The sequence below is a fragment of the Toxotes jaculatrix genome, chromosome 19, assembly GCF_017976425.1.
Source record: "Toxotes jaculatrix isolate fToxJac2 chromosome 19, fToxJac2.pri, whole genome shotgun sequence".
In the NCBI taxonomy this organism is placed as follows: domain Eukaryota; kingdom Metazoa; phylum Chordata; class Actinopteri; family Toxotidae; genus Toxotes; species Toxotes jaculatrix.
Window position 1 is genome coordinate 32,501 of NC_054412.1, and position 22,800 is coordinate 55,300.

The 22,800-nt window shown below is 44.2% G+C and overlaps 3 protein-coding genes and 1 long non-coding RNA gene across 9 annotated transcripts; 2 read left to right on the top strand and 2 right to left on the bottom strand.

Annotated features, from left to right (window-relative positions):
• Window positions 1-3,804: 3,804 nt before the first annotated feature.
• On the bottom strand, window positions 3,805-10,722 carry LOC121200092 (putative E3 ubiquitin-protein ligase UBR7). Of its 2 annotated transcripts, none has more exons than XM_041065171.1 (13): window positions 10,433-10,722; window positions 9,151-9,272; window positions 8,904-9,037; window positions 8,749-8,809; window positions 8,453-8,548; window positions 8,304-8,357; window positions 7,739-7,844; window positions 7,593-7,663; window positions 6,898-7,062; window positions 6,592-6,757; window positions 5,963-6,024; window positions 4,583-5,872; window positions 3,805-4,145 (listed from the first exon to the last, which is right to left on the bottom strand). In XM_041065171.1, exons 2-12 carry the CDS (start codon window positions 9,265-9,267, stop codon window positions 5,780-5,782), a joined length of 1,125 nt encoding a protein of 374 aa, XP_040921105.1. In that variant the 5' UTR covers window positions 9,268-9,272; window positions 10,433-10,722; the 3' UTR covers window positions 3,805-4,145; window positions 4,583-5,779. The 2 variants fall into 2 exon arrangements, with proteins under 2 accessions (XP_040921105.1, XP_040921104.1); XM_041065170.1 differs by having other exon boundaries at window positions 7,593-7,669; window positions 10,433-10,720.
• A 287-nt stretch (window positions 10,723-11,009) lies between these two features.
• Window positions 11,010-12,062, top strand: LOC121200071. The gene is made up of 3 exons (XR_005896485.1): window positions 11,010-11,232; window positions 11,374-11,573; window positions 11,665-12,062. It is a non-coding gene; the product is annotated as an uncharacterized LOC121200071 (long non-coding RNA).
• On the bottom strand, window positions 12,051-14,430 carry tmem251 (transmembrane protein 251). Of its 2 annotated transcripts, none has more exons than XM_041065130.1 (2): window positions 14,081-14,430; window positions 12,051-13,246 (listed from the first exon to the last, which is right to left on the bottom strand). In XM_041065130.1, exon 2 carries the CDS (start codon window positions 13,236-13,238, stop codon window positions 12,864-12,866), a length of 375 nt encoding a protein of 124 aa, XP_040921064.1. In that variant the 5' UTR covers window positions 13,239-13,246; window positions 14,081-14,430; the 3' UTR covers window positions 12,051-12,863. The 2 variants fall into 2 exon arrangements, with proteins under 2 accessions (XP_040921064.1, XP_040921065.1); XM_041065131.1 differs by lacking the exon at window positions 14,081-14,430 and adding an exon at window positions 13,807-14,055.
• Window positions 14,431-14,851: 421 nt separating this feature from the next.
• On the top strand, window positions 14,852-22,738 carry LOC121199505 (E3 ubiquitin-protein ligase TRIM50-like). Of its 4 annotated transcripts, none has more exons than XM_041064247.1 (10): window positions 14,852-14,907; window positions 16,604-16,756; window positions 16,872-16,998; window positions 17,274-17,490; window positions 18,273-18,370; window positions 20,220-20,450; window positions 20,557-20,579; window positions 21,088-21,218; window positions 21,305-21,486; window positions 22,002-22,738. In XM_041064247.1, exons 2-10 carry the CDS (start codon window positions 16,656-16,658, stop codon window positions 22,416-22,418), a joined length of 1,527 nt encoding a protein of 508 aa, XP_040920181.1. In that variant the 5' UTR covers window positions 14,852-14,907; window positions 16,604-16,655; the 3' UTR covers window positions 22,419-22,738. The 4 variants fall into 4 exon arrangements, with proteins under 4 accessions (XP_040920181.1, XP_040920185.1, XP_040920183.1 ...); XM_041064249.1 differs by lacking the exon at window positions 14,852-14,907 and adding an exon at window positions 15,216-15,241; XM_041064251.1 differs by lacking the exon at window positions 16,604-16,756 and having other exon boundaries at window positions 16,757-16,998.
• Window positions 22,739-22,800: the final 62 nt, after the last annotated feature.

Genomic DNA, 22,800 nt, shown 5'->3' on the forward strand with positions numbered 1-22,800 from the left:
AACATGATGGACGGGGGCTGGACGGAAGTGCGGTATGGCAGGAAACGCCAACGCTTCCGTCAACAGCAGCGGGTCCAGTTTAGCGTGGGACCTGCGGGGTCGAAGGACCGTGCACCTCCTGTCTCCTACGGGAGATGGGTTCAGTTTCCTCTCCCTAACCCTAACCCTAACCACTCCCCTATTTCTAATCTTAACCCTACTTTATTTAATTTAATGTTTGAATATTAAAAAAAATCTTTAAAAAAAACCTTAAAAAACATTTAAAAACCTTTAAAAAACCTTAAAAAACATTAAAAACATTAAAAAACCTTAAAAAAACATTAAAAAACATTTCATAGGTTGAGATTATAGGGGTTTGAGGGTTAATTTATTAAGGGTTAAGTCTAATTTAGTATTTTTTATTTTATTTTATCTTTTTATTTTTTATTTTTATTATTCAAGGGCTAAAGTATTAATAAATAATTAAAATCATTAATAAATAATTAAATTTTCATTTAAAATATATTCATTTATAAGGGAAGGGTTAAAAAACAATGATTTTCTATTACAATAGGCAAAGGCAGGCTGGGGAACAAGTCTGGGCATGTTTTTGATTGACAGGGGGTGGGACTTAACGGAATCTATAAGGGGAGGGCTGAGAGTGAGAGCTCATTTCTACTCTGAGCTTCGAAGGGAGAACATCATATTGAACAGCAGCAGCCGTATTGATTGTTTTTTCTTTTTTTGTGTGCCACAGGCCTGAAGAAGACCCGATTGGGTCGAAACGTTGCCCTTAGGCACACAACCAGTTTAATTAAAAAACACATTTAAAAACACATATTTTTTTTCCGAATTTTTTTTCTTTTTTCAGTTAATACATTTATTTAAACACTACAAAACACAGTACACTTTGTTTTTTTGTTTTATTTTTTTATTTTTTTTCATTTTCAACAACTACATATAATTCATTTCTTTCTAATAAATAGTAAATAAAACACACTTATTACTTATATAGCAAAGGCGAAACCAGACAACAAAATACTAAATAGTGACAGGAGGAGGACAGAGGAGAGAGACAGGTGGAGAAAAGAGGAGGAACTAGAGAGGAAAAGAGGAGAAGGACAGAGGAGAGAGACAGGTGGAGAAAAGAGGAGGAAAGAGAGAGGAAAAGAGGAGAATACACGAAACAAAAAGGGAAAATGTTTCGTGGGGATTTTGATGATGGGTGGACTGTGGTGCACTATGGGGGGAGGCGCAAACGCTCCCGTCAGCGCAACCAGAGGTTCGGTGACGGCTTCGGCCAGGGGATGGACCGTGCACCTCCTGTCCCTTTTCGGGGACAGGCACGTAATCCTTTCCCTAACCCTTCCTCTCCCTAACCCTAACCCTAACCCTAGGGAGGGTAGTTTCAAACCTAAAACCTAACCCTAACCCTAACCCGATGACTCACAAGGCTCTGAAACGTGCTCCTAACCACTTTCTGTGGGATACTTTTGGCCTCTCACACTTCTATGGGGAGAACTTGAAATGCTCATAACTCCGGAACCCTAAGTCGTACAGACTCAAGGCTGGTACCGTTGGACTCGGGGTACACACAAATGGGGGGGTAGAGCTTACTTCCGTACCTCTACCACCTTCCGTTTTCGAGAAAACCGGACTTGAGTCCAGGACTCAACTGGCTTTTACCTCTGTACCCTAATGTTCTTTGTTGTAAAAGATAAAAACAGAAAAATCATATAAAAACTTAAAAAGTAGAAAAAACTAAATACCCTAATCCATCTCTTTATCTTGCTCCCCTGAGGATCATCACTTTTCAAAGTGAGTCATCACCCCTTACCCCTCCCCTCCCTCCCCTCTTTCTCTCCGTTCTATTTTATTTAATTATTTGTGTACACTTAAAGTTAATTTAATAAATATATTATTTATTTAATTATCTCATATACAATTAAGTCAAATTTTATTTTATTTAAGTTAAAACATTAAAATTTATAATTAGTAATTACAAAAATCAAAAAAGTAATTAAAACAATAAAAATAATAAAAAAGAAAAAAATATATTTATTTGTAGAATTTAAGTCAAATCATTGAAAAAGTTAAGTTACAACCTTGAAAAAATGAAAGAAATCAAGTGTAAATTTAAAAACAGATTTCCTATTGCATAGGGTTAATACTCATTGTTTAAATGCATGGAAAAAGGAAAAACTAAAAAACCGATTGGAAACTTATCTTTGAAAACTAAAAGGAACTCCTCCTACCTTATAAATAGAGGATCGTCGCTTCCCTCTCACTATCTGCTTGGTCAGCGAACAGTGCACATCTCTGCAGACTGCCAGCACAGATTTCTCTTGGTTTTCACGTGCCCTTCGCCTGAAGAAGACCTTTTAACGTCGAAACGTTGCAATTTAGGGCACACAATGATTTATTTCATTTCATTTCAATAATTTAAACATTTAAAACAGAATTTAAGTTAAAAAACAAGTTTATTTCATTATTTTGATTTAAAAACTCATTTTTTAGTTCATATATCTTCTTTGTCCTGTTTTCTGTCGTATTTTTTAACTTTTTTTATTTTTCTGAAACCAATTTAAGTTACATTTAAGTTAAATATATAAAAACAACAAAAAAGAACAAATTCAACACTCTCATCATGGACTATCCTCCTGATGAGCGTGAGTGGGTCTTAATACAGTATGGGGGAAAGCATGGTCGACCCCGTAACCGTACTTTTGACAACCGACCACCGACTCAGGGGTTTGGGGGCTACAGGGGAAGGACTGTGCACCTCCTGGCCCCCGCGTGGTTGAGGGTCAGATTCTGACCCATGTTCCTGACCCCCATCCTAACCCTTAAACCCTAACCTACCCCTAACAACCCCAAAGATATGTTAAAGAGAAATAAAACCAAAGATAAAGTACAAATAAAAGGCAAAAGTATAAACAAAAAGTAAAACTCCAAATAAAGGAAAAAAACAAAAGTATGAAAGAACATAATCTAAAGGGAACTTAGATATTAGAGATGGACTAAGGCAAAAGTCATTGGAAAGGGATGATTGGAAAATTAAAGGAAAAACTAAAAGGGATTTTAACTAAAAATCAAATTTGAAAGGAAAAGGGGCAGAGCTACAGGGACATAAACGCAAGTCAGCAACAGAATTTGGCAGAACTAATTTAGCAGGGGAACAAGAAGGTGCTAGGACCTGAGGAAGGCCAAATAGGCCGAAACGTTGCCCTCAAAGCACTTAAACAATTAAACGACAATAAATAAAAACTAAAAAGCCAAAAAAAACAATAGTTGACTAATCTAAATTAAAACTTAAGCACAACTAAGCTAATTGAGGCTAATTTTTTGAACAGGAACTTCAGGGTGGCGGTATTGAGCAGGGGAAGGACCGTGCACTTTACCATCCTCTTCAGATGGTGGCAATCAGACCTCACAGCTGCCCTAACCCATGACTGCACTGTGCAGCTCCTAACCCTAAACTTCCTCCATGGAATGAGGGACAGACCAGGAACCTGGGGTTCCTTCCCACGTCCACTGGACCCAGAATGGTTTCTGTTTTCATATTGTTTGTATACTAATGTAAATTAAGCCCCTCCCTGCCTCTGAATGTTTCCTAATGTTAAATAAACCTGTTAAAGACAGTGGACATGATTTCATTGTGTAACACACTGTGTGCCACGAGAAGAAGATGATGATGAAGATGTCTTCCTCTTAGGTTTAATGAGTTTGTCTCTGTGGGAACTGATGTTCTCAAACAGGAAGTGATTAACTCTGTAAATCCAGCAGAAGAAAACTAAACAAACACACACATCCTGCTCAAACACAAACACACAAACCCAAGCTTTTATTTTATCTTCAAACACTTCCTACTTCCTCAGAACAGCTTTGTATATACATCATGATCAAATATTCATTAATTACACTTCAGTGTTGAGGATTAAATACATTTTACCTCACATTTATTGATTTCACCTTAAAATATGCTGACGTGTGAACTTCAGCTGTTTGTGCTGAGGATGAGCTGGAGACAGTTAAGACGAAGTTCAGGTCCTGGGAGTCTGCTGGACCTGTTTGGACCTTTCCCGGTACTCTGGCAGGTGACGAAGGATCCAGGCAGCCGGAGTCAACATGGCGGCCGCGAACACCGACATAACAAAGAGGCTTTGCTGTGACAGAACAGATAGATGTGAAACATCACGGGACAGAAACACGTCAGACGTTTCTCTGCTGTTTCATCCTACGCTCTGAAATCTCTCTATTTCACTCCATAAAACATAAAGATGGAAACATAAATCTCATGTGATGTTATTTTTGTGTATTTTTGTATGGAAAACAAACGTTTCCAGTTTTCTGAATGTTTAGAGTGAAGGCTGCACTTTGAACGTTTGGATACACAACAGCACAAACAAGTTTGGGATTTTTCAACCTGATGTTGTTGTGGATTTCTAACGTGCTCAAAATGAACCTCAACCAAAAAAAAAAAACTTTAATCTTCATCAGCTCAGGATTAAAACTAAAATATTCCAAAAACTGAATGAGCTGAGACTGAATAACTGGTGGACAACAACATCAGACTGGACAAACTAGAACCAGTCAGACTTACTGCGGCTCCAATCCTGTTCCTGGGAGGTTTGCTGTAAATCATCTTCCTCGTCTCCTTCAGGACTTCTTTTGGACGAGTCAAAGTCGACACTGAAACGTTTCCCACGGTCATCCTCAGGACCCTGCTCACCATCGTCACGGCAACGATCACCTGCTCACTGAGAAATACCTGAGTGATTCTGATTGGCCGATGTTTCGTCTTTGGTTGTTCTCAGTTTTATGTTGATGTGTTTGATTTGAGCTGCTCCGTCTGCGAGAGGCTGAATCCAGAGGAGCAGAGGAGGAGGGGGAGGAGGGAGAGGAGGGGAGGGGGTGGGGGGGGCGGGGGGGCTGGAGAAGATCACAGCAGACTCATAATCTGACAAATACGAGCTGTTACTTGTTGGTTCTGTGGTGTGAATATGAACCTGAACAAATCAGACGTGAGCTGAAGCAGAGACAGGATCAATGACATTAACGTGACTCTGACGTGATTCATCATCGTTCGCCTGCAGCTCAGCAGCCACTGATTTGATTCAGTGACGCAGGACGGAGGTTAAAGGGTTAACGTCAGTGTTTGATGTGCACAGACAGACCTGCAGCTTCAAACCTGTTCAGCATCACAAAACATCACAAGACGCATTTTCATCACGACAAATACAAACACAGGAAGTAAGACTGACCACCGTACTGTCCCTCACACTGTGTCCACCACAGCTCAGAGACACGTGGAAAGAGTTCACAGCTTCACTCACACAGAAACACGTCAGGAGCTCCGGCTGCTGTGTGGACACTTTTTGACAGGAGATACTCAACAAGACTGAGGACACATCAGGTTTGGCTTCTGTTGCACTACTTCAACAAAGCTGAGGGTCTCTGGTCCCAGTCCTCCCACTGAGGAGGTGCTGAATGGCTCCGGTGTCACAGCGTCTCAACATCTGTGTTAGTCATCATCAGACTCCATGCTGGTGTTGTGTTTCACTTTTATTGGTTTCCATTAAAAAGCACACACAGTGACAGAACAGTGTGGGTGACATTTGACCTCTGAAACACAGACATTAAAAACAAGTTCAGGGAAAAAAACTTTAAAATGTGGAGAAAATTCACAAACTTTAGCTGATCCACAGGAAACATGACAGGAAATGACACGGGACAATCCCCGTCAGGACAAAATCCGTGGTCGTTACATGGACAGGGGGAGGTCAAAGGTCAGAGGCATTCAGGTGCAATAGAATCGCCCAGCGTCGACTCTTCGTCTCTTGCGACTCTGCTGCTGCTCGAAGAACTGACGGATGTCGTCAGGAGTCACGACCTATCAGAGAACAGAGTCACGTGATGTCAGGACTCAAGTCAGCAGGTCAAAGGTCAGCAGGTCAGAGGTCATGTTCAGGGTGACACTGACCTTTCCTTCAGCAGCAAATCTCTGCAGGAAGTCCTTCAGTTCAGTCTTCATGTCGTTGTATCCTGAAACAAACAAACTGAAGCAGCTGAAGCTTCACAAGCACCAAACACACCTGTGCACTCAGGTGGACTCACCTGCAGTAACTTTAACATTCACCTATGGTGCTGGCAGTCCCATGTTCAGTGACCCTCACTCCCTCAGCTCTGAGCTTCCTGAGCAGCAGTTCACAGTTGGCACAGGATTCATCAGCATCCGGCGCTAACATTTCTCTCTCTATTTATTTTTCACTTCGATGTTGCGTCAGTATAAATTAAATTGTTTATATTGTTTTTATTAAAAATGTCCTTGTTGATTTTTACACATTTTGTCCTTCACCTTTGAAAAAGTTACGTTTTTTGAACATAGAACCAAAAACCTGCGTCGATCATTAACTTCACTCATTATTTTCTCTCCTGGTTTCAACTCCTGCATCATTCACAGGTAAATATTTATTATGGGATGAAACAACCACTTTCTGTCCCTCGGTCACTTCGCTCTGCGTATTCTGTCGGTGCAACGTACACACGATAAATGCTTTAACACAAAGTGTGCGGCCGCGTGCTGCGTGTGGTGTTTGTGGGCTCATGTACCGTGGATGATCTCCAGCTGCTGCACTCGGTTCAGGTTGTCCAGCGCCGACATCAGAGGGTCGTGTCCTTCCTGTTTCTGTTCATTGTTCTTTCCTTTTTTCTCATAGGCGAGGACGGTGTCCGACTCGTCCAACAGGAAGGACAGGTCGGCTTTGGACAGGTGCTCCTGATTACACACAGGTAGGTCAGGGACAGGTGAGCTACAGACGTTACTCCATTCCTAACTTCTGATTCCTGACGCATCGGAAATCAGTCACTAAACCACACCATACAAAATCCCGTGACCTCACGTGACATCAGCGTTACCTGGCAGGCGCTGCAGGAGCACAGCTTGGAGCGCCACGCCGACGGCCAGAACACGGCTCCTGATCGGACTCTTTCCTGACGGCGTGCCTGCAGCTCCTTCAGTCCACAGCTGGATTCTGCCTCCTCGCGGCTCCGCTTACACCTGGGCTCCACGCCGCCGCCGACCTGACACAACACTGATCCATCAATCACACTGAACATTTGTCTTTGTGCACATGTTAACATGACGAAAGAATTCACCTCCTCCTGCAGCGTGACGCGGAAACGAGTCGTCGTTTTTCACTCGCTGTAATTTCACAATAAAATCGAGTTTTATTTCCCATTTGCACTGAAGGACATGATCACGTTACTGTCCTTTACTGTCCACACAGCTCTGCCCCGCGTCTGCAATGCATGTACACGCTGTGTGTGTGTGTGTGTGTGTGTGTGTGTGTGTGTGTGTGTGTGTGTGTGCGCGTGCGTGTGCTTTGTTGTGTTCACATCTTATTTTAAACTTTTAAACATCAACGAAAATAAAAGCGGGAAAAACTGATTTCACTGCTTCATCGTTCACCGAAGAACTGATGAAGACTGACGGAGCTCTGACGTCGGTCACACCTGAACACACCTTCCGTTACCACGGTAACCACAGGTGTGTTCAAACCAACTCTGAAGGATGACAAAAATCACCAGTTTAACCAGTTTAACCCTCTCACCTGTTCGTCTTTGTTAGGAAGGTCTGTGTTTGAATCTGCTTCTCTTTCCTCCTTCACCTGTGCTGCTGGACCTGGAACTGAACAGGAAGTACATCACACACAGGAAAAGTATCACACAGCAAAAGTAAACCTTTTCTTATGTTTACCTGCAAGGTGAGCAGCATACGTCCACAGAAAGGGGTTCTTGTTCATGCAGGACTCACAGATCATCTCCTGCAGTTCCACACAGTCTGGAACCGCACAGCCCAGGTGCTGAAAACACACAGGTACGGGTACAGGTGTGAGTGAAGTCACAGAGCGTCGAGCCGCCTGAGACACCAAAACAAAATGCTTGTGAAAAGTGAACAAAAAGCTTCAGAGCAAAGTTTAAGACTGTTTTTGTTTCCGGAGACTTCCTGTGGAAACTTCCCGTGGAAACTTCCCGCCTCACCTGTTACCTGGACTGAAATAAACGTGGACTAAAGGAAAAGCTCAGCTCAGAACTGACAGGTGATGCAGGAATACAGAGTGAATCTGAGCTGCACAACTGTCCCACTCACTGACGGAGTGTATGTCAGCAGGTGTAACTGATATCACCTGTGTGTCGTCACTGAGGTCAGTGACAGAGCAGGAAACGTTTCCTGTTCAACCCACATCGTATCACACACGGCATCTTTCCTACAGAACACCTGGAGGAACCAGGTGTGAGCTGGTTGGCTTTCAGGGACTCACCCTGCCGTGCAGCCAGTCCTCACAGACCACACACTGAATCATCTCGTCCTCCACCTGGAGACAAAACCAGCCAATCACACAGAGACAAAGCTTCAGTGATAAAAGCAGAAGAGTGCAGCTGATCGTCAGGAGGCGCTTGGGTGTCTCACCTGGTCGTCTGGGTCTGGATAAGGCCGGCTACAGGTACAGTAAACTCCAAAGAAGTTATGGCTGTATTTATTCAGGCTGTTGACCTCGTCTTTATCCTGCAACACACACACACACACACTGTGTCGTCTTTATAACAGTAAGGACACCGAAACAGAACACACACTGCTTTTGTTCTGAAAAACATCTGGAACATCCTGCAGTGATTTCACATCCAACCACTCAGAGCTGAGGATTCTCCGTGTGAACACGTGTGCAGCGTCATGTTTGATCTACGTTTCCACCGTTTTACACTCACAGGGTAAAGTTTACACTTCAGCTCCGTGAACTTCCTGTTTCCACAGTCACAGCGAAAGTTCCTGCAGAGAGAGAGACACGTGTGACGACTCCTGACAGATGTGTTCATACTGTGTGGGTGATGTGTTCGTGACACGCTGACAGGTGAGCACTCACCTCTTGGTGTACAGTTCAAAGAGGTCGTGACCTTCATGACATTTATATGAACAGGCCAAACACACTCCTGCTGCCTCTCCTCCCTTTGGTGTACAGGTGTTACAGGCGTACAGAGCCTGACGCTTCACGTAGCCCTGAACACACACACACACACACAGTCACAAACAGCTGCTCTCTCTCTCTGTTACTTCGAGCAGTAACAGTTCGCTCAGGTCTGAACTGGACTCTCACCTGAGGACAGACTAACCTGAGGGTACGAGCAGTGATCTGAGTCACTTCCTGCCAAAACTGCTGAGGCTTCTTCCTCCAACTCTTCATCTTCCTCCAGAACATCAACCAGAGACACGGTCTGCTCCTCACACATGTTTACTGCAAAACAAACAAACAAACAACATCAGACTGTGAGTTAACAGACGCCGTTTCACACACGTTTATACGTCTGATCAAACCAACAAATGAAAATCTGATCTGTGAACAACAACTGAGACACACAAAGAGCTAACACATGAATACATCAACACAGTGATGTGACACACAAGAACTTCACTGTCACCTGTGTGTTCACCTGTCAGGTTAGGGTTAGGGTTAGAGTTGTTCTGACACATTCAGTTTGTTCACTGGATGAATAATGCAAAGGAAGAGCAAACCCACAGAGACCAGGATGTTATGTCACGTGTTTGGAAACCTCATGTTCAGGATCAGCAAAGGTTGGACAGCTTCATTCTTTTTTCCAGCACAGCAGTGAACCGATTCACCGTGCTCCATATAAAAACTCTTAAACATGACCAAAGCCAGAGTACCGGTGCTGTGCATGGGCTACGTGTCACAGTGACTGATCTCAGTCCTCATGGGGTCAGTTTAAGTGTTTTGTTTAAAAGGACAGAAAACAGAACAGTAACTATCCCTGCGTCCTCGTCCACCTTCAGTCACCTCACCCATAACACACAAACTGTGTGTATACTGCACGAAAAAATGTCAAATTATTTGACAAATCTCAAAGTTTTATGACATTTTATTCCTGAACCCACTCGTCTACTGGGATCAGGATAACCCTGCTGTTTTTGGATCAAAGGCGTCACAATCCTGCCAAACAGTTCTCTACAACACACTCTGTGGGTTCATCCAGATCCAAACCAAGGCTGGATTACACCCACTGTCATAAACCCATCGCCAAGTTTTGATCCAATGCAACAGCCAAAATCCAATCAGACTGACTCTGAACAATCCCGACAGGTGATTCTGTTATTTTGTCCATTTATTTAAACTGGGGCAGTGAAAATAACAGAAACACGTCTCCACTGTCTCTGTCTCTATTGTTTCTGCTGCTTGAAGCAAACAGGAGACAAACAGCGGCACCTTCCGTTTCTCTGCCACTGATTATTAATCAGTTCATTGGTCATCGATCAGTGTGATCAGCTAACGCTCAAACAGAAAACAGACTGTTAGACTCCTCAGTAAACAAGGCTGCCTCGGCTCGGTGCTATTGCTAACACCATCGGTGTTAGCTCTGTGAATGAAAACAAACTCACCGAAACGAACCGCGGCGGGACGAGAAGTGTAACCGGGCAGTTTGCTCCGTCTGACCCGACTGTAAAGCAGGCGATAAGCTGGTCAATAGGAATCAATAATCAGATTCGCCCGATGTTCGGTTAGTCTAATCTTTGTTGACAAACTGCTAGCTACTGTTAGCTGATGACAATTTCCGGTTCACTTCCGCAGGTCGTATTTGGCGGCATACTGGGGTCAGAGGTCAGTGATTTAAAAATGGTAATGAAAGAGATAATAATTTAAAAACAATAAAACAGAAGTCGCCAGAAGAACCGAGTGTACGTGTGACAGAACAGAAACTAACGACGCCGGGATGGAAATAAATTTTAACCACATGATGACGTATGCGACCGCTCCGTGGTGCGTTCCCGTGTCTCAGGAAAAAAATCTCCATTCAACATTTCCCCTGATAAAACGCAACATTGCTGCTGATACTGCTACTAACAACAAGAAGCTATAGAACAAGATGATGAAGAAGAAGAGCAACAAGAGAAAACAGTCCTGGAGCACGATTTAACCTTGAAATCATCATTTTCCGTAAGGCATTTGAAGGCAACAGACAGTGCGTCATGACGAAAGCAGGAGGTCGTAGTGAAGATGGCGGGTGTGGCGGTGTTAGCAGAGGTAAAGTTCAGAGATGGACAGAGACAAAAAATCTGCGTTCAAGTAGAAAATAATCTGACTTCTCTGAACCTAGGAATAAACGAATTGAGCACGAACGTCTCGCAGCTTCTCAGCGAGCTCGTGGAGCGGGAAAAATCTCGCGGAGACTGCGCAGAAGGTTCGTCAACTGATGCTGCAACAAAGCTAATGTGTTTCTGTTCTTATTATTATGTCATTGATACTGTTCAGGTAAACTAATAAAAACGAGCCACATTTAATACAAAACCATGACTTGAACAGTAAATTGCATTTGTTGCAGGTGATGAAGATGAGGAGGATAGCTCTGAAGAAGACGAGGAGCCAGAGGATCCTCAAAACTCTCAAGTACAACCTCCAGCTAAAAAATCCAAAACCTGAAACACCTGGTCTGTTTGACATCACAGTCTCTGAAGACGATGTCATGTAATCAGTTATATGGACGAGCAGAAACTAAATGAAGCTGTTACAGGTGTGTCTCAGGTAAAGACTCATAATAAACTGTGATTATTAAAACATCTGTCTCTTCTTCTACTCATGAATCACTCACCAATCAGTCCTCATTGATCCTCAGTTCATGGTGGAGTCCTGATCTCTGACTCTATCACTGAATCTAAAACCACTTTGAACCAGAGGCCTGTACTATGAAGAACGTTCAACATACCCAGGATCTGTTCAGTGTTCAGCTCACATCTGCCGTCCCCAACCATGAAGCAGGTTCTCACCTGGTTCAGTTCCCTCTGGGTTCACCTGCTCTGCGCTCGGTCATGTGACACAGGCTGAGCATTAATTACAGGCAACATGAATAAAGTCCTGAATATGATGTGAGAAGAAACTGTGACACCTGCAGGTAAATTGAGGTACAGTACATCCACAGGTGAGATTCAACCAGGAGAGAGGGAAACAACATGATCACATGACCAGAACAGAAAAGAAACAGTGGAAGTAATTCACAGCTCATAAAGTCAGACGGAGGATTTATTGTCAATAAGAAGAATTATTATGAAGTTTCTCACTGAATCAGGAACAAATGACTGAACAGGTGAAGCAGGTAAAACCAGGTGAAGTCTCCTCATGTTACTCTGAGCTGCAGTGATGGAATCAGGACTGTTCAGTTTCATTCAGATTAAAAACAAAATAAAACTTTATAAAATTCTGAACATGACATTGTTTTTTCATTTTATTGATGTAATAAAGTTGTCATGGTAACCAACATGTGTCATGTAACACATAATTACCGAAAGGTACAACAGAAAATCCTACTCTCTGATTGGCCAGCAGCTGTCAGGTAACCTCTGTTATAAATATCAGCGTGTAGGTAAACACAGCGACAGGACCAATGCTTCAGGTAACTGGTCAAAGTACGTGTGGATGCTGGAACTGCTGCTGTCACCATATTCATAACTGTCAATCACAGCATAGGACTGTCTGTGGTGTCACAGTAACAATAAACAAAAGAAAACAGGAGATTGATTAACAACTTCAGACTGAGGTACAGACGACTGTAAAGCCTGTCAGTCGATGCTCAGGACAGCCCTCTTGATCCTGAGAGTCCAGAGTGGGGGCAGAGTTGCTTCTCTAACAGTCAAACTCAGCTGAGATGTTGGTCCTGACAGTCCACACTGAGGGCAATCCTGAACTTAGCTTCCGAAAGACAGAGCGGAGGGTTTACATCTGGCAGGAGTGTTACTGTTTAAAGGCACGCAGGAAGTGACACCACAAACATCAACACAAATAGTCCAGAGCTGCGGCGGCCTCTGCAATTGGTCCTCTCTATGTGTCGATCACCGACCCTACCTTATAACTGGTCGGTGTCTGGGTGGTGTGGCGGCGGCTGCACAGCAGGGCGATGCAGAAAGGAAGCACGCAGTAACCGACGGCTCGAGGGTCGGCTCTCGTGCACGAGAACAGGAAGAGGAAGAGCTGCAGGTACGGCAGCAGGAAGACCAAGACCCACATCCACACAGGAAGTGACGGCAGGTGAGACCAGGTGACGGCGGGGGGCAGAGTTGATGGGCCGGCCCCGCCTCTGTGTACGCGCTCCAAACTGAGCGTGTACACTTCAAAGACGTAGTACACCGCCATGATACTGAGCAGCAGGTAGAGAGCCACGCCCACCCATCCCATCCTCTGACGGAAGTTCATCATCCTCCATACTGTCCGGAAAAAATCAATAACCAGTCAATGATCAATATATCATCAGTTCATAATCAAGACATAACCTGTACACCATCTATACATCATTTACTCTGAAATGAAAAATCTATTAATAATCAATACCTTATCAATACATCACCTGTACTTCAATTATACTGAAACATAACAAGTCAATAATCAATGTCATCCCACCCCCAGTCACCCAAACAATCAATATGTGATCATCGTCCATACAATAGAGGGAAACTATTAGATTAATACAGAATATGCAGTTAGTATATAATCAATACTGAAACATCAGTAATCACTGCGTTCTCCACCAGACTGCGCCAGACTCCAGCTAAATTTCAGCTGATTTCAGTCTTCACTGACGATTTATATACATGTATATATACAGTGTACGCTCACATGATAGACTATACATTTAAAGCGCGTGTGATTTCAACCCAGCCGATTGTTTCCGCCAAACTCCATTCATTTCTAGACAGTTTTTACGCCGCTGACATTCAGCTTTGCTTGTATGACCCCTGCTTTGACGTTAGCAACATTAAAGTCTCACCTGACCGAATCACTGTAGCGGAGTTGTAGACTCGCTAAACCAGGGTATTTTCATTTTCCATACAGTCCTAACTGCGCCTGATGAATGTCGCTAATGTTGCCTGCCGACCTCCATCTTACTCTGGTTAGGGTGTTGAAATACACTCAGACTGTTAGCCTGTTAGCCGCCTGTTAGTCGAATGTTAACCGCTTGTTAGCCGTCTGTTAGCCGCCTGTTAGCTGTGACTTAGCAGCCTCTCTGTAGCCTGTTAGCTCGTGTGTTTATCGGCTCTCACCTTCCTTCGCGCTGATTCTTTCAAATGCTGTAGACTCGTTTCTAATCCGAAGCGGATCCCGGGCGGAAGTCCCGGTAGGAAATCTTACCTCTGTCTTCCTGTTTTGTCACCTGACACCCCTGAATGACGTCACTCACTTGCGTTTCTTTTTGCAAGTGAATCAATACTAAGGAAAAGTTTGTGGGTAAAACTGTAGCGTTAATATCACTGGATTCACGATGATGATTAACACGCTCTGAGGTTTCTGACGTCATCATTATTAAACCGGTTCATAACTAGTTTCAAGAAACAGGTGCTGAAGGACGACGTTAGACTCAGTGAGGCAGGTAAACTCAGACTGAGCTACACTCACCCGAGGGGGGAGTTGTAGGTTTCAGCAGTGAGGATCACTTCCGCGTTCAAAAAGCTGCAGTTCCTCGGCTGCCGCTGGGGGCTGACTCCAGAAGTGAGCAATTCTCCGTTGACCCCCATGTTAAAATAGCCAACTTTACAGCCTGGTACATTTTTTGTTTTTGGTCTCTATTGATAGTTTCTACCTCCGTGAACACTGTGAGGGGGGTGATTTTTTTTTGTACCACAGTGTTATTCAGGGTTAGGGTTAGACAGGCACTGGCAGTTAGCTCTTTGCTAAAGCATCGGCTGGGCTAGGCGGCTGCATCCAGAGGCCTCCGGCTACCTCCAGCTAACAGCTAACCCTAACCCTAACAGGGGCTGCAGTGTCCGTTTTTGTTTGCCAATGTTCGGATAGGTTTCTGTGACAGTATGGCTTGTTGTAGTGTAGACTGTACTAACCGACCGTCGAAGGAGTCTGTGTTGCAGCTTTTTCGGTAAGTAAATTTCTCACTATTTTACCTGGATGTTTGTGCTAATTAGCATGTATTAGCATATTTTGCCGCTGGCCTATGACCTAATTGCCGATTTCTGGTCGCTGCTGATACAGATAGAGGACCGGAGCAGCTAATGTTAGGAACGCTGCTGCGGTGTGTTCCTTCCGTGCTCTCAGAGTCCGTTTATTGTGTGAATACTAGGCTACAATTTTATTTGGTCTCATTTTTCTGTTTAAAAAGTCCGACATTGCATGGACAGAGCAGCTCCGTCAGTCAGCGGCTGCTGTTGTGTGCTGCTGTAACTGTAAGTGGATGGAGGCAGCGGCGAAAGCCGGTAAATATTAAATATTAAACATTTGAATATATTATTATTATCATTATTTGGTTATCATTAATAATAATGTTTTAATAAACGTATACGTTATACGTATAACGTTTTAATATGTTTTATCAATATGAAATAATAATGATTGTTTCACAGTTAAATAACTGGCTAGAAATAAATTTCCCCCCACAACTCCACCAAACCCTGCAGCTTCACCTAAAACCTCTCTATCTGAAACAGTCATGTTTAAAACACAGCAGCAACATTATGATCTCTCTTGTACGGGCTTGAGCTAGTCGGGTCGGACTCGGGGACTGTCGTGTGGTGGATGTAGCCGCGTGTAGCTGACGCTTAGCTTGTTAGCCTAGCTGATTAGCCTTAGCCTAGTTCGGTTGCTCCAAGCTAAGTGGCCGGGTTCTCGGCCGGCTGACCCCGGCTGACCCGTAGAGTACCCGCCTCTTCACCAACCCCTGCTAGTCATATTAATTATCACATTCCTGGAGGCACAGGCCGAGGAGGAGGAGTGGCAGCAATCTACCACTCAAGTTTATTAATTAATCCTAAACCTAAGCCGAAATATAGCACATTTGAAAGCCTTATCCTCAGCCTCTCACATCCAAACTCGAAGAAAGAAAAACCAGTCCTATTTGCTGTGGTGTATCGTCCACCTGCTGCTTACTCAGAGTTTTTGTCTGAATTCACTGAATTTTTATCTGATTTAGTGCTTAGTACGGATAAAGCAATTTTAGTGGGCGACTTTTATAATATTCATGTTGATACCCACAATGGTCAGTTTGAGCTGCTTCTCACCTGCAGCTTCTTGATTTGGTAATAATTTAAAATGGTTTTCTTTATTATATGAAAGCAAAACAACAACAACAAGAGAAGAATCTGGTCTGATGTGAACTGGTTATTGTGTGTTTTCCTGTGTGGGTCTGTCACCGTGTAGACGTGTTGTTTCTCAGATGAAGGTGACTTTCAGGTGTTGGTTTATCAGATAAAAGCAGCTTTAAAGCAGATTATCAGAAACGTTCAGGAACAAAAACATGGAGTCACATGTTCCATTAATAAAAACATTAATGATGATGATGATGACTCCACAGCCTGTGTGAGTTTATTTTAGAAGAAGAAAAAAAACATTTTTCTGCCTGATGATTTTAAAATATTTGAACATTTTAAAAACATTTCATACTTAAAGGACCAATCAGCTTCTGGCTCCACCCACCCTGTCTGTCTGTCCACCCAATCACATCAAAGAAAAACGAGAAAAAAAACACTTCATATAAATAGAGTCACTTCAGCTGCACGCATACTAAGTTCCTCCATTTCACTCTAACTGGTTTAGCTGAAGTCTGGATGGTTTGTTGTTAGAATTGGTTTTACTGGTCTCGTGGTGCTGGTCCCAGTCGTGGGGGTCAGTGGTATGGAGCGTCGTCAGAGTCTGGAGGAGCAGCTCAGATGTCCCGTCTGTCTGGACATCTTCACTGAACCGCTAATGTTACAGTGTGGACATTCCTACTGCAGGTAAGATGGATGACGGATGGGACTCACCTGCACTGATCTCAGCTGTCCCGACCCCAGCTGCCCTGTCCTCACCTGTTCTGTCCTGATTCCACCTATCCTGACCTCACCTGTCCAGGTGTTGTGTGCGCTCCATGACGATGGACCTGCTTGGCCAGCTGCAGTGTCCCGTGTGTCGCTGTGCAGTTGACGGAGACAGTCCTCCTCCCAATGTTAGTCTGGCTCGAATCATTGAGGCGGTGCAGGTAAAAACACCTGAGATCAGTTAACCTGTGAAACAGCGTGGCGGGCGAGGCATCAGTTTGTAATAACATAAAACTCATCAACTCAAATATGAAGTTTCTGAAAAGTTTATCGTGTGCTTTGATAAAACATCTGACTGAACTAAAGATTTTCAGTATAATTTATATTAATATAAATAAAATATTTCACTTTGGTTAAATAAAATATTTCGATGAAGATTTTCTGTGTGTAAAACTAGTAAAACAATTTTTATGAACACACCTGTTCATCCTCACAGGAAGTGAGTGTTTCAGGTGGAGCTCAGCTGGAGTCGTGTCCTCAGCACCATAACCCGCTCAGTCTTTACTGCGAGGACGAGCAAACGGTGATCTGTGGCCTGTGTGGGAGCATTGGTTCACACCGCGGACACAGAATCACACCTGTGAGCTCTGTCTACAGCCGCATGAAGGTAAAAAACAAAATCACACCTGTGAGCTCCGTCTACAGCCACATGAATTTCTGTTTGTACATTTATAATACGTTCAGTCTCTGAGGTGAAGCGTATGAATGAAATGTTAAAGTACTAGCATTGTTCTGATAGTGACTGACTTAGTGTGAACCCTGGAGCTCTAACCTGGGAACAGGTGTGTTGATTGATGGTTACAGTTAAACAAAGAACAGCTTGTTGCTGTTGATTCGGGGAAGATAAGCAGCCGTTAGTTCACATCATATCATCAAACAGTGAGATTAGGTTTAAAGTGCTGCACAGATCAGATTTAACCTCTTTGTTTCCAGTTTAACAACAAAAAGGTCACGTTGTCAGTGTTCATGGAAATAACACGACACACTGCAGCTGAACAGGCTGTGACCTTCCCCAGCATCCGCCCGCTCACTCAGCTGGATGAGCCTGGTCCTGGATCAGTGTACCTGAGTCTGCGAGTCCAACAGGTTCTGAGTGCGTTGGACTCGCCGGGCTTCATGAAAAGGATGTGAAGGTGCAGTCAAGGTGTGGAGTCACTCTGCTGAAGTTCAGGTGTCAGGTGAGGGTCAGGTCAAGGTGAGATCAACAGGTGTGTTGGTGCAGAGTCAGCAGTAGTGTTGAGATCCTTCAGGAGGAGTTGGAAGACATTGCTGGTCCATGGTGACTCAGCCAAGATATGGACGGAGTAAAAGTGAAAGGGTTGTCACTTTAGATTATTCTGGATTTACATTCTACAAGAATGATGGATTGCCTGTCTGTCTTTCTGTCTGCCTGTCTTTCTGTCTGCCTGCCTGTCTGTCTGCTTGTCTGTCTGTCAGGAGGACATTTCGTGTCTGATGACAGAGTTCCAGCATCAGAGGAGTAAACTTGAAGATCACATCTGTAAAATCGCGTTCAACAAATCCAGGATCACGGTGAGTGATGTCACTGCTGTGATAGTATGTGTTGTTCAGTGAGCGAACGCAGTTTGATCCTGTGTCACAGAACATGCTGTGAAAGTCAGACCACCGCTGAACCGGTTCAGTCTCTCCTGAAGATTCGTAGCATTGACCTCAGTCATGTGACAGGAAGTTTACATGTTTACATGAAGCCTGATGCTGACAGTCCGTTCAGCTCAGTTCAGTACAGTTTTATAAATAACACAGATTCTATCAAGTTAAAGACCTGACAGTTCCACCATGAGCAGCACTGACAGAGAGCTCAGTGCATCATGGGAGTTCCCCCAGCAGCCCCAGCCTACAGGAGCATAATGTCAGCTCAGCAGCTGAGGAGCAGGATTCTGCAGCAGGAATCTGATCTCTGGTTCTGGATCCTGTCAGAACTCCAGCTGCAGCTTTTCACAGAGTTACTGAGACGTTCTGATGAAGTGGAGCTTCAGTGTGGGATTACATGGTGTGTCCTCAGGTGTTCAGGGCCGAGGGCAGTAACTGTAGTTTAAAAGTAAAACCTTGCAGAGTTTGTAGATGGTTCAGTACACGGATTATTGTATGTTACTGAACGAGGAACTGAGCTGAGCTCCAGATGTGTCACTCTGAATTAGGGGTGGGCGATATGGCAAAAATATCACATCACAATTTTTTAATGGTAAAATCACGATCACGATTTTATCACAGTTCATTTTTACAGTGAAGTTAATTTAGAACCAAACAATTTTCTTTGTAAAAACTTAGTTATAAAGGCAAAAAAGTCACCTCTTTCCACCGTTTGCTACTTCTCTCATATGTCCTGCTTTTATCAAAGGCTTGTGTTATAGCTGGTTGTTTCTGTGTAATGTCTTTAGCCGTTACCACTGGCTGATGTGTGGTCGGCCTCGCTGCTTGGCTCTCAGCAAATAGTTCCGGATGCTGCCTCTTCAGGTGGTTAAAGAGGTTCGTTGTGTTTGCGCTTTGTCGTTTGGAGAAAACCCAAACCAGTTCCATACGCAGTGTTGGGGAGTAACGGAATACATGTAACGGCGTTACGTATTCAGAATACAAATTATGAGTAACTGTATTCCATTACAGTTACAGTTCAAATAGATATTCAGAATACAGTTACATTGTTGAAATCAATGGATTACGTGACGATACTTCTCTGTTTCACGAGTTTATATTTATTCTCTAAATGAACGAAGGCAACCGGATGCGTTTCCCAGAAGCCCCAGCTCCACGAAAACAAACGGAAATAAACGAGCTATTCGCCCGATCAGTCGGTCAGAATGGAGTCGGACGAGGAGCAGCAGGACCGAGAGCTTGAGCCGCAGCCGGCAAAACAGAGCCGGGACAGGAATGCGTTGGCCAAGACAGAGACTGCGTTACGTATTCTGAATACGTAACGCCGTTACATGTATTCCGTTACTCCCCAACACTGTCCATACGACTGGAGTTCTTTTTGGGGACCAACTCCAAGCTTTAACTTTCGTTGTCGGCCATGGCTACCCGCTACAGCTTGACTAAAACAGCGAGGCTAGTAAAAAAAATAAATAAATAAATCAGCACTGCTCATACTGCGCCATGATTGGTTGGTCATATTCACGTGAAGCGGGCTGTTAGTTGCCCAAGGAAAAAAATAACTTTTCGTGCTTCTGTGCGCGAGCATAGAGCTGCAATTAATAGCATGTGCCCTATAGACGATAATACGATCTCTCTCCTCTGGCAGATCGTCAACATCAAGATCTTCTTCACGATCTAATATCGTCATATCGCACACCCCTACTCTGAATATAAACACAGGATCTGAGCTCTCAGCCAATAGAAGGTGACATCCTGCTCTCTGTCCAATCAGAACGAATCTGATGTGCTGAAGTGGGTGATAAGGAAGGAGTTCGGTGAGCTGCGGCGCTGCCTGGAGGTGGAGGAGGCCGGGTTCATGCAGCAGGTGGAGACGTCCGCCGCCGCCCTGATCTCGTCCCTCCAGAACCAGACGGACCAGATAAACCAGAACCTGAACCGGCTGCAGGAGGCACTCAACACCCTACGGGACCTGAGCAACGAAGGACACCTGGACTTCATCACGGTACGTGAGTCGGTCTCTGTTCATCCGTGTTTGCAGAGCTGGAGACTCAGTCGCAGGATGTTTGAATCCAACCTGCGTCTGACGACGTTTTTGTGTTTGTTCACAGAAATACGGATCGATCGCTCCAAGGTAACAGTCAGTCAGGTGCGGGGGCGGGGTCAAACTGAGCAGAGACCACAGTCTGACCGGGGACAGAGTCCTGGAGCCTGTGGTCCCTGCAGCATAACTGCATGTCCATCAGGAGACAAACACACAAACTGAGGACACACAACCCAACGTCACTGCGTGACAGTAATTATGACATAACCCATCATACATGTAGAACGCACACACACACACATATACACACACACACATACACACATGCACAAACACACATTCACACACACACTTTCTGTATTTTGTTCTTGATCTTTTTTTCTGTTTTTTACTTTTTCTTCTCATAATGTTAAATTGTTTTCAATGAAACTGAACTGACACAACAACACAGAGACGCACACTGAGAATCACAATAACAAGAATAAGAATAAACTAAATAATCAGCAGCGAGTTCTGAGCAGGGTCTTGGGGCTGTGGGTGGATCACAGGCTGTCAATCAACTCAACTGCCAATAAACAGAGAAATATTTCGTGTTCAGGTTCAGAGAGAGTCGGGTTCTCCTGCAGAGGGAGGAGAGGCTCTTCAGCTCGGTCAACTTCAGACCAGGTTTCAACCACAACGACATCAAACTCACCGTGTGGAAGAGACTACACCGAAAAGTCCTGCCAGGTACACCTGCCCCTGCCCCTGTCCCTGAATGAATTTGAATGGAGTCTGATGTCTCTGTCTATATTTAAATATCTGTCTTCCTCCAGCACCAGAGATGTTGAAGCTGGATCCTCAGACTGCTCACCCGATGTTGGAGCTCCATCATGGGGAGACGGTGGTGTCCTGTGGGGCTCTGCCGCGGAGATTTCCCGATAATCCAGAGAGGTTCAGTTACAGTTACTGTGTCCTGGCCAACCGAGGCTTCTCCTCTGGGAAACACTACTGGGAGGTGAACGTCTGAACCTGATCGGTGCAGAAACAGTCAGTGAAGGTTCAGCACAGGAAAATGTGGCTCCTTCAGTTTCACATCAGGATTTAAATAAGTGCTGACAGTGAAAAGAGAAAGTTTCAGGATCTTTACCCTCAAAACTTTACACCTGAATGTAATTTACAGTCCTGTTGCTTCTGGACTGGAACCAGGTCCGAGCCCAGGTCCAAAAAAGTCCTCCTATCATTAGAAAAGATGCTTCAGCTGTTTCACTGTGACACCTGCTAATTATTGAAATGTTGACACTGGATTTTTGAAAATGTGGATGATGAACTCCATGTTTGTGGTGATCGAACTTCTGTCAGTCATGTGTCTGATCACCTCACCAGGTGTGTTTCCTATTTAAAATGCAGCTAAACGTGGATCTTCTACATGTCAGGGGTTTTTTGGGTGAAGGTGGTTCAGGTGCAGCCGAGTGAAACCGTGAACTTCAGTTCTGTTCCTAAACTGCTTTGCTTCTCGTCCTTACCGTCCAGGTGGAGGTGGGTAACAAACCTAAATGGCGTCTTGGTTTGATCAAAGGAACGACGAGTCGGAAGTCCAAGCTAGTGAAGAACCCAGAGAGTGGGGTGTGGCTAATTGGACTGAAGGACGGAGTTTATGAAGCCTTCGCTTCACCCAGGGTGGTGCTGCCAGTGTTGCCACCCCCCCGCCGGGTGGGACTGTTCCTGGACTATGAAGGTGGAGGTCTGACCTTCTATAACAGCGACAGTCCTGATGAGCTGGGTTTCATCTACAGCTTCAGACTGGAGGTCCAAGGGAAAGTCTACCCCCTGCTGGACGTCTGCTGGCACGGCAGAGGGGACAACAAACAGCCCCTGTCCCTCCCCCAGCCTCACAGGGAGCCCCTGTCCCCCCTCCCCCTCACCCAGCCCCAGAAACAGGACAAGTGACAGTGTCGTCCTTTATCAAACGGCTCTGTGTCCAGTGTCGGCTGAGACCATCGTCAGTGTCTCTGCTGTGTAAATAAAAACTCCATCACTGTTTTTGTTGCTCGTCCAGTGTCAGTGAACTTGTCTGTTGTTTAGTCAGAGCCTTGTCTGTGGTTGAGGCTGAGACTGAGCCTGACCTTGCTGCCAAAATAAAGTGAAAACAACATGCAGCTGCGTTTCTGTTCATTAAGTGTTCGACTGTTTATGTTTAAAAGTTTTTCCTCAGTTTCGTTGTTTGATTCTAACAGTTTATATGTGACACAGATTAAACATCTACTTAAAAACAACCTGTTTGTGATTCTCACAACAAAAACTCATCATTATAATTCGTGCTAATATTTAA

Coding starts and splice junctions, on each gene's coding strand:
- tmem251 (XM_041065130.1), bottom strand. CDS start 13,238: ATGATGAACTTCCGTCAGAGGATGGGATGGGTGGGCGTGGCTCTCTAC.
- LOC121199505 (XM_041064247.1), top strand. CDS start 16,656: ATGGAGCGTCGTCAGAGTCTGGAGGAGCAGCTCAGATGTCCCGTCTGT. Junction 18,371..20,219: donor TCAACAAATCCAGGATCACG/GTGAGTGATGTC, acceptor CTGTCCAATCAG/AACGAATCTGATGTGCTGAA. Junction 20,580..21,087: donor TACGGATCGATCGCTCCAAG/GTAACAGTCAGT, acceptor TTTCGTGTTCAG/GTTCAGAGAGAGTCGGGTTC.
- LOC121200092 (XM_041065170.1), bottom strand. CDS start 9,267: ATGTGTGAGGAGCAGACCGTGTCTCTGGTTGATGTTCTGGAGGAAGAT. Junction 7,845..8,303: donor AGGACTGGCTGCACGGCAGG/GTGAGTCCCTGA, acceptor GTGTGTTTTCAG/CACCTGGGCTGTGCGGTTCC. Junction 6,758..6,897: donor GCTCCTGCAGCGCCTGCCAG/GTAACGCTGATG, acceptor GTGTGTAATCAG/GAGCACCTGTCCAAAGCCGA.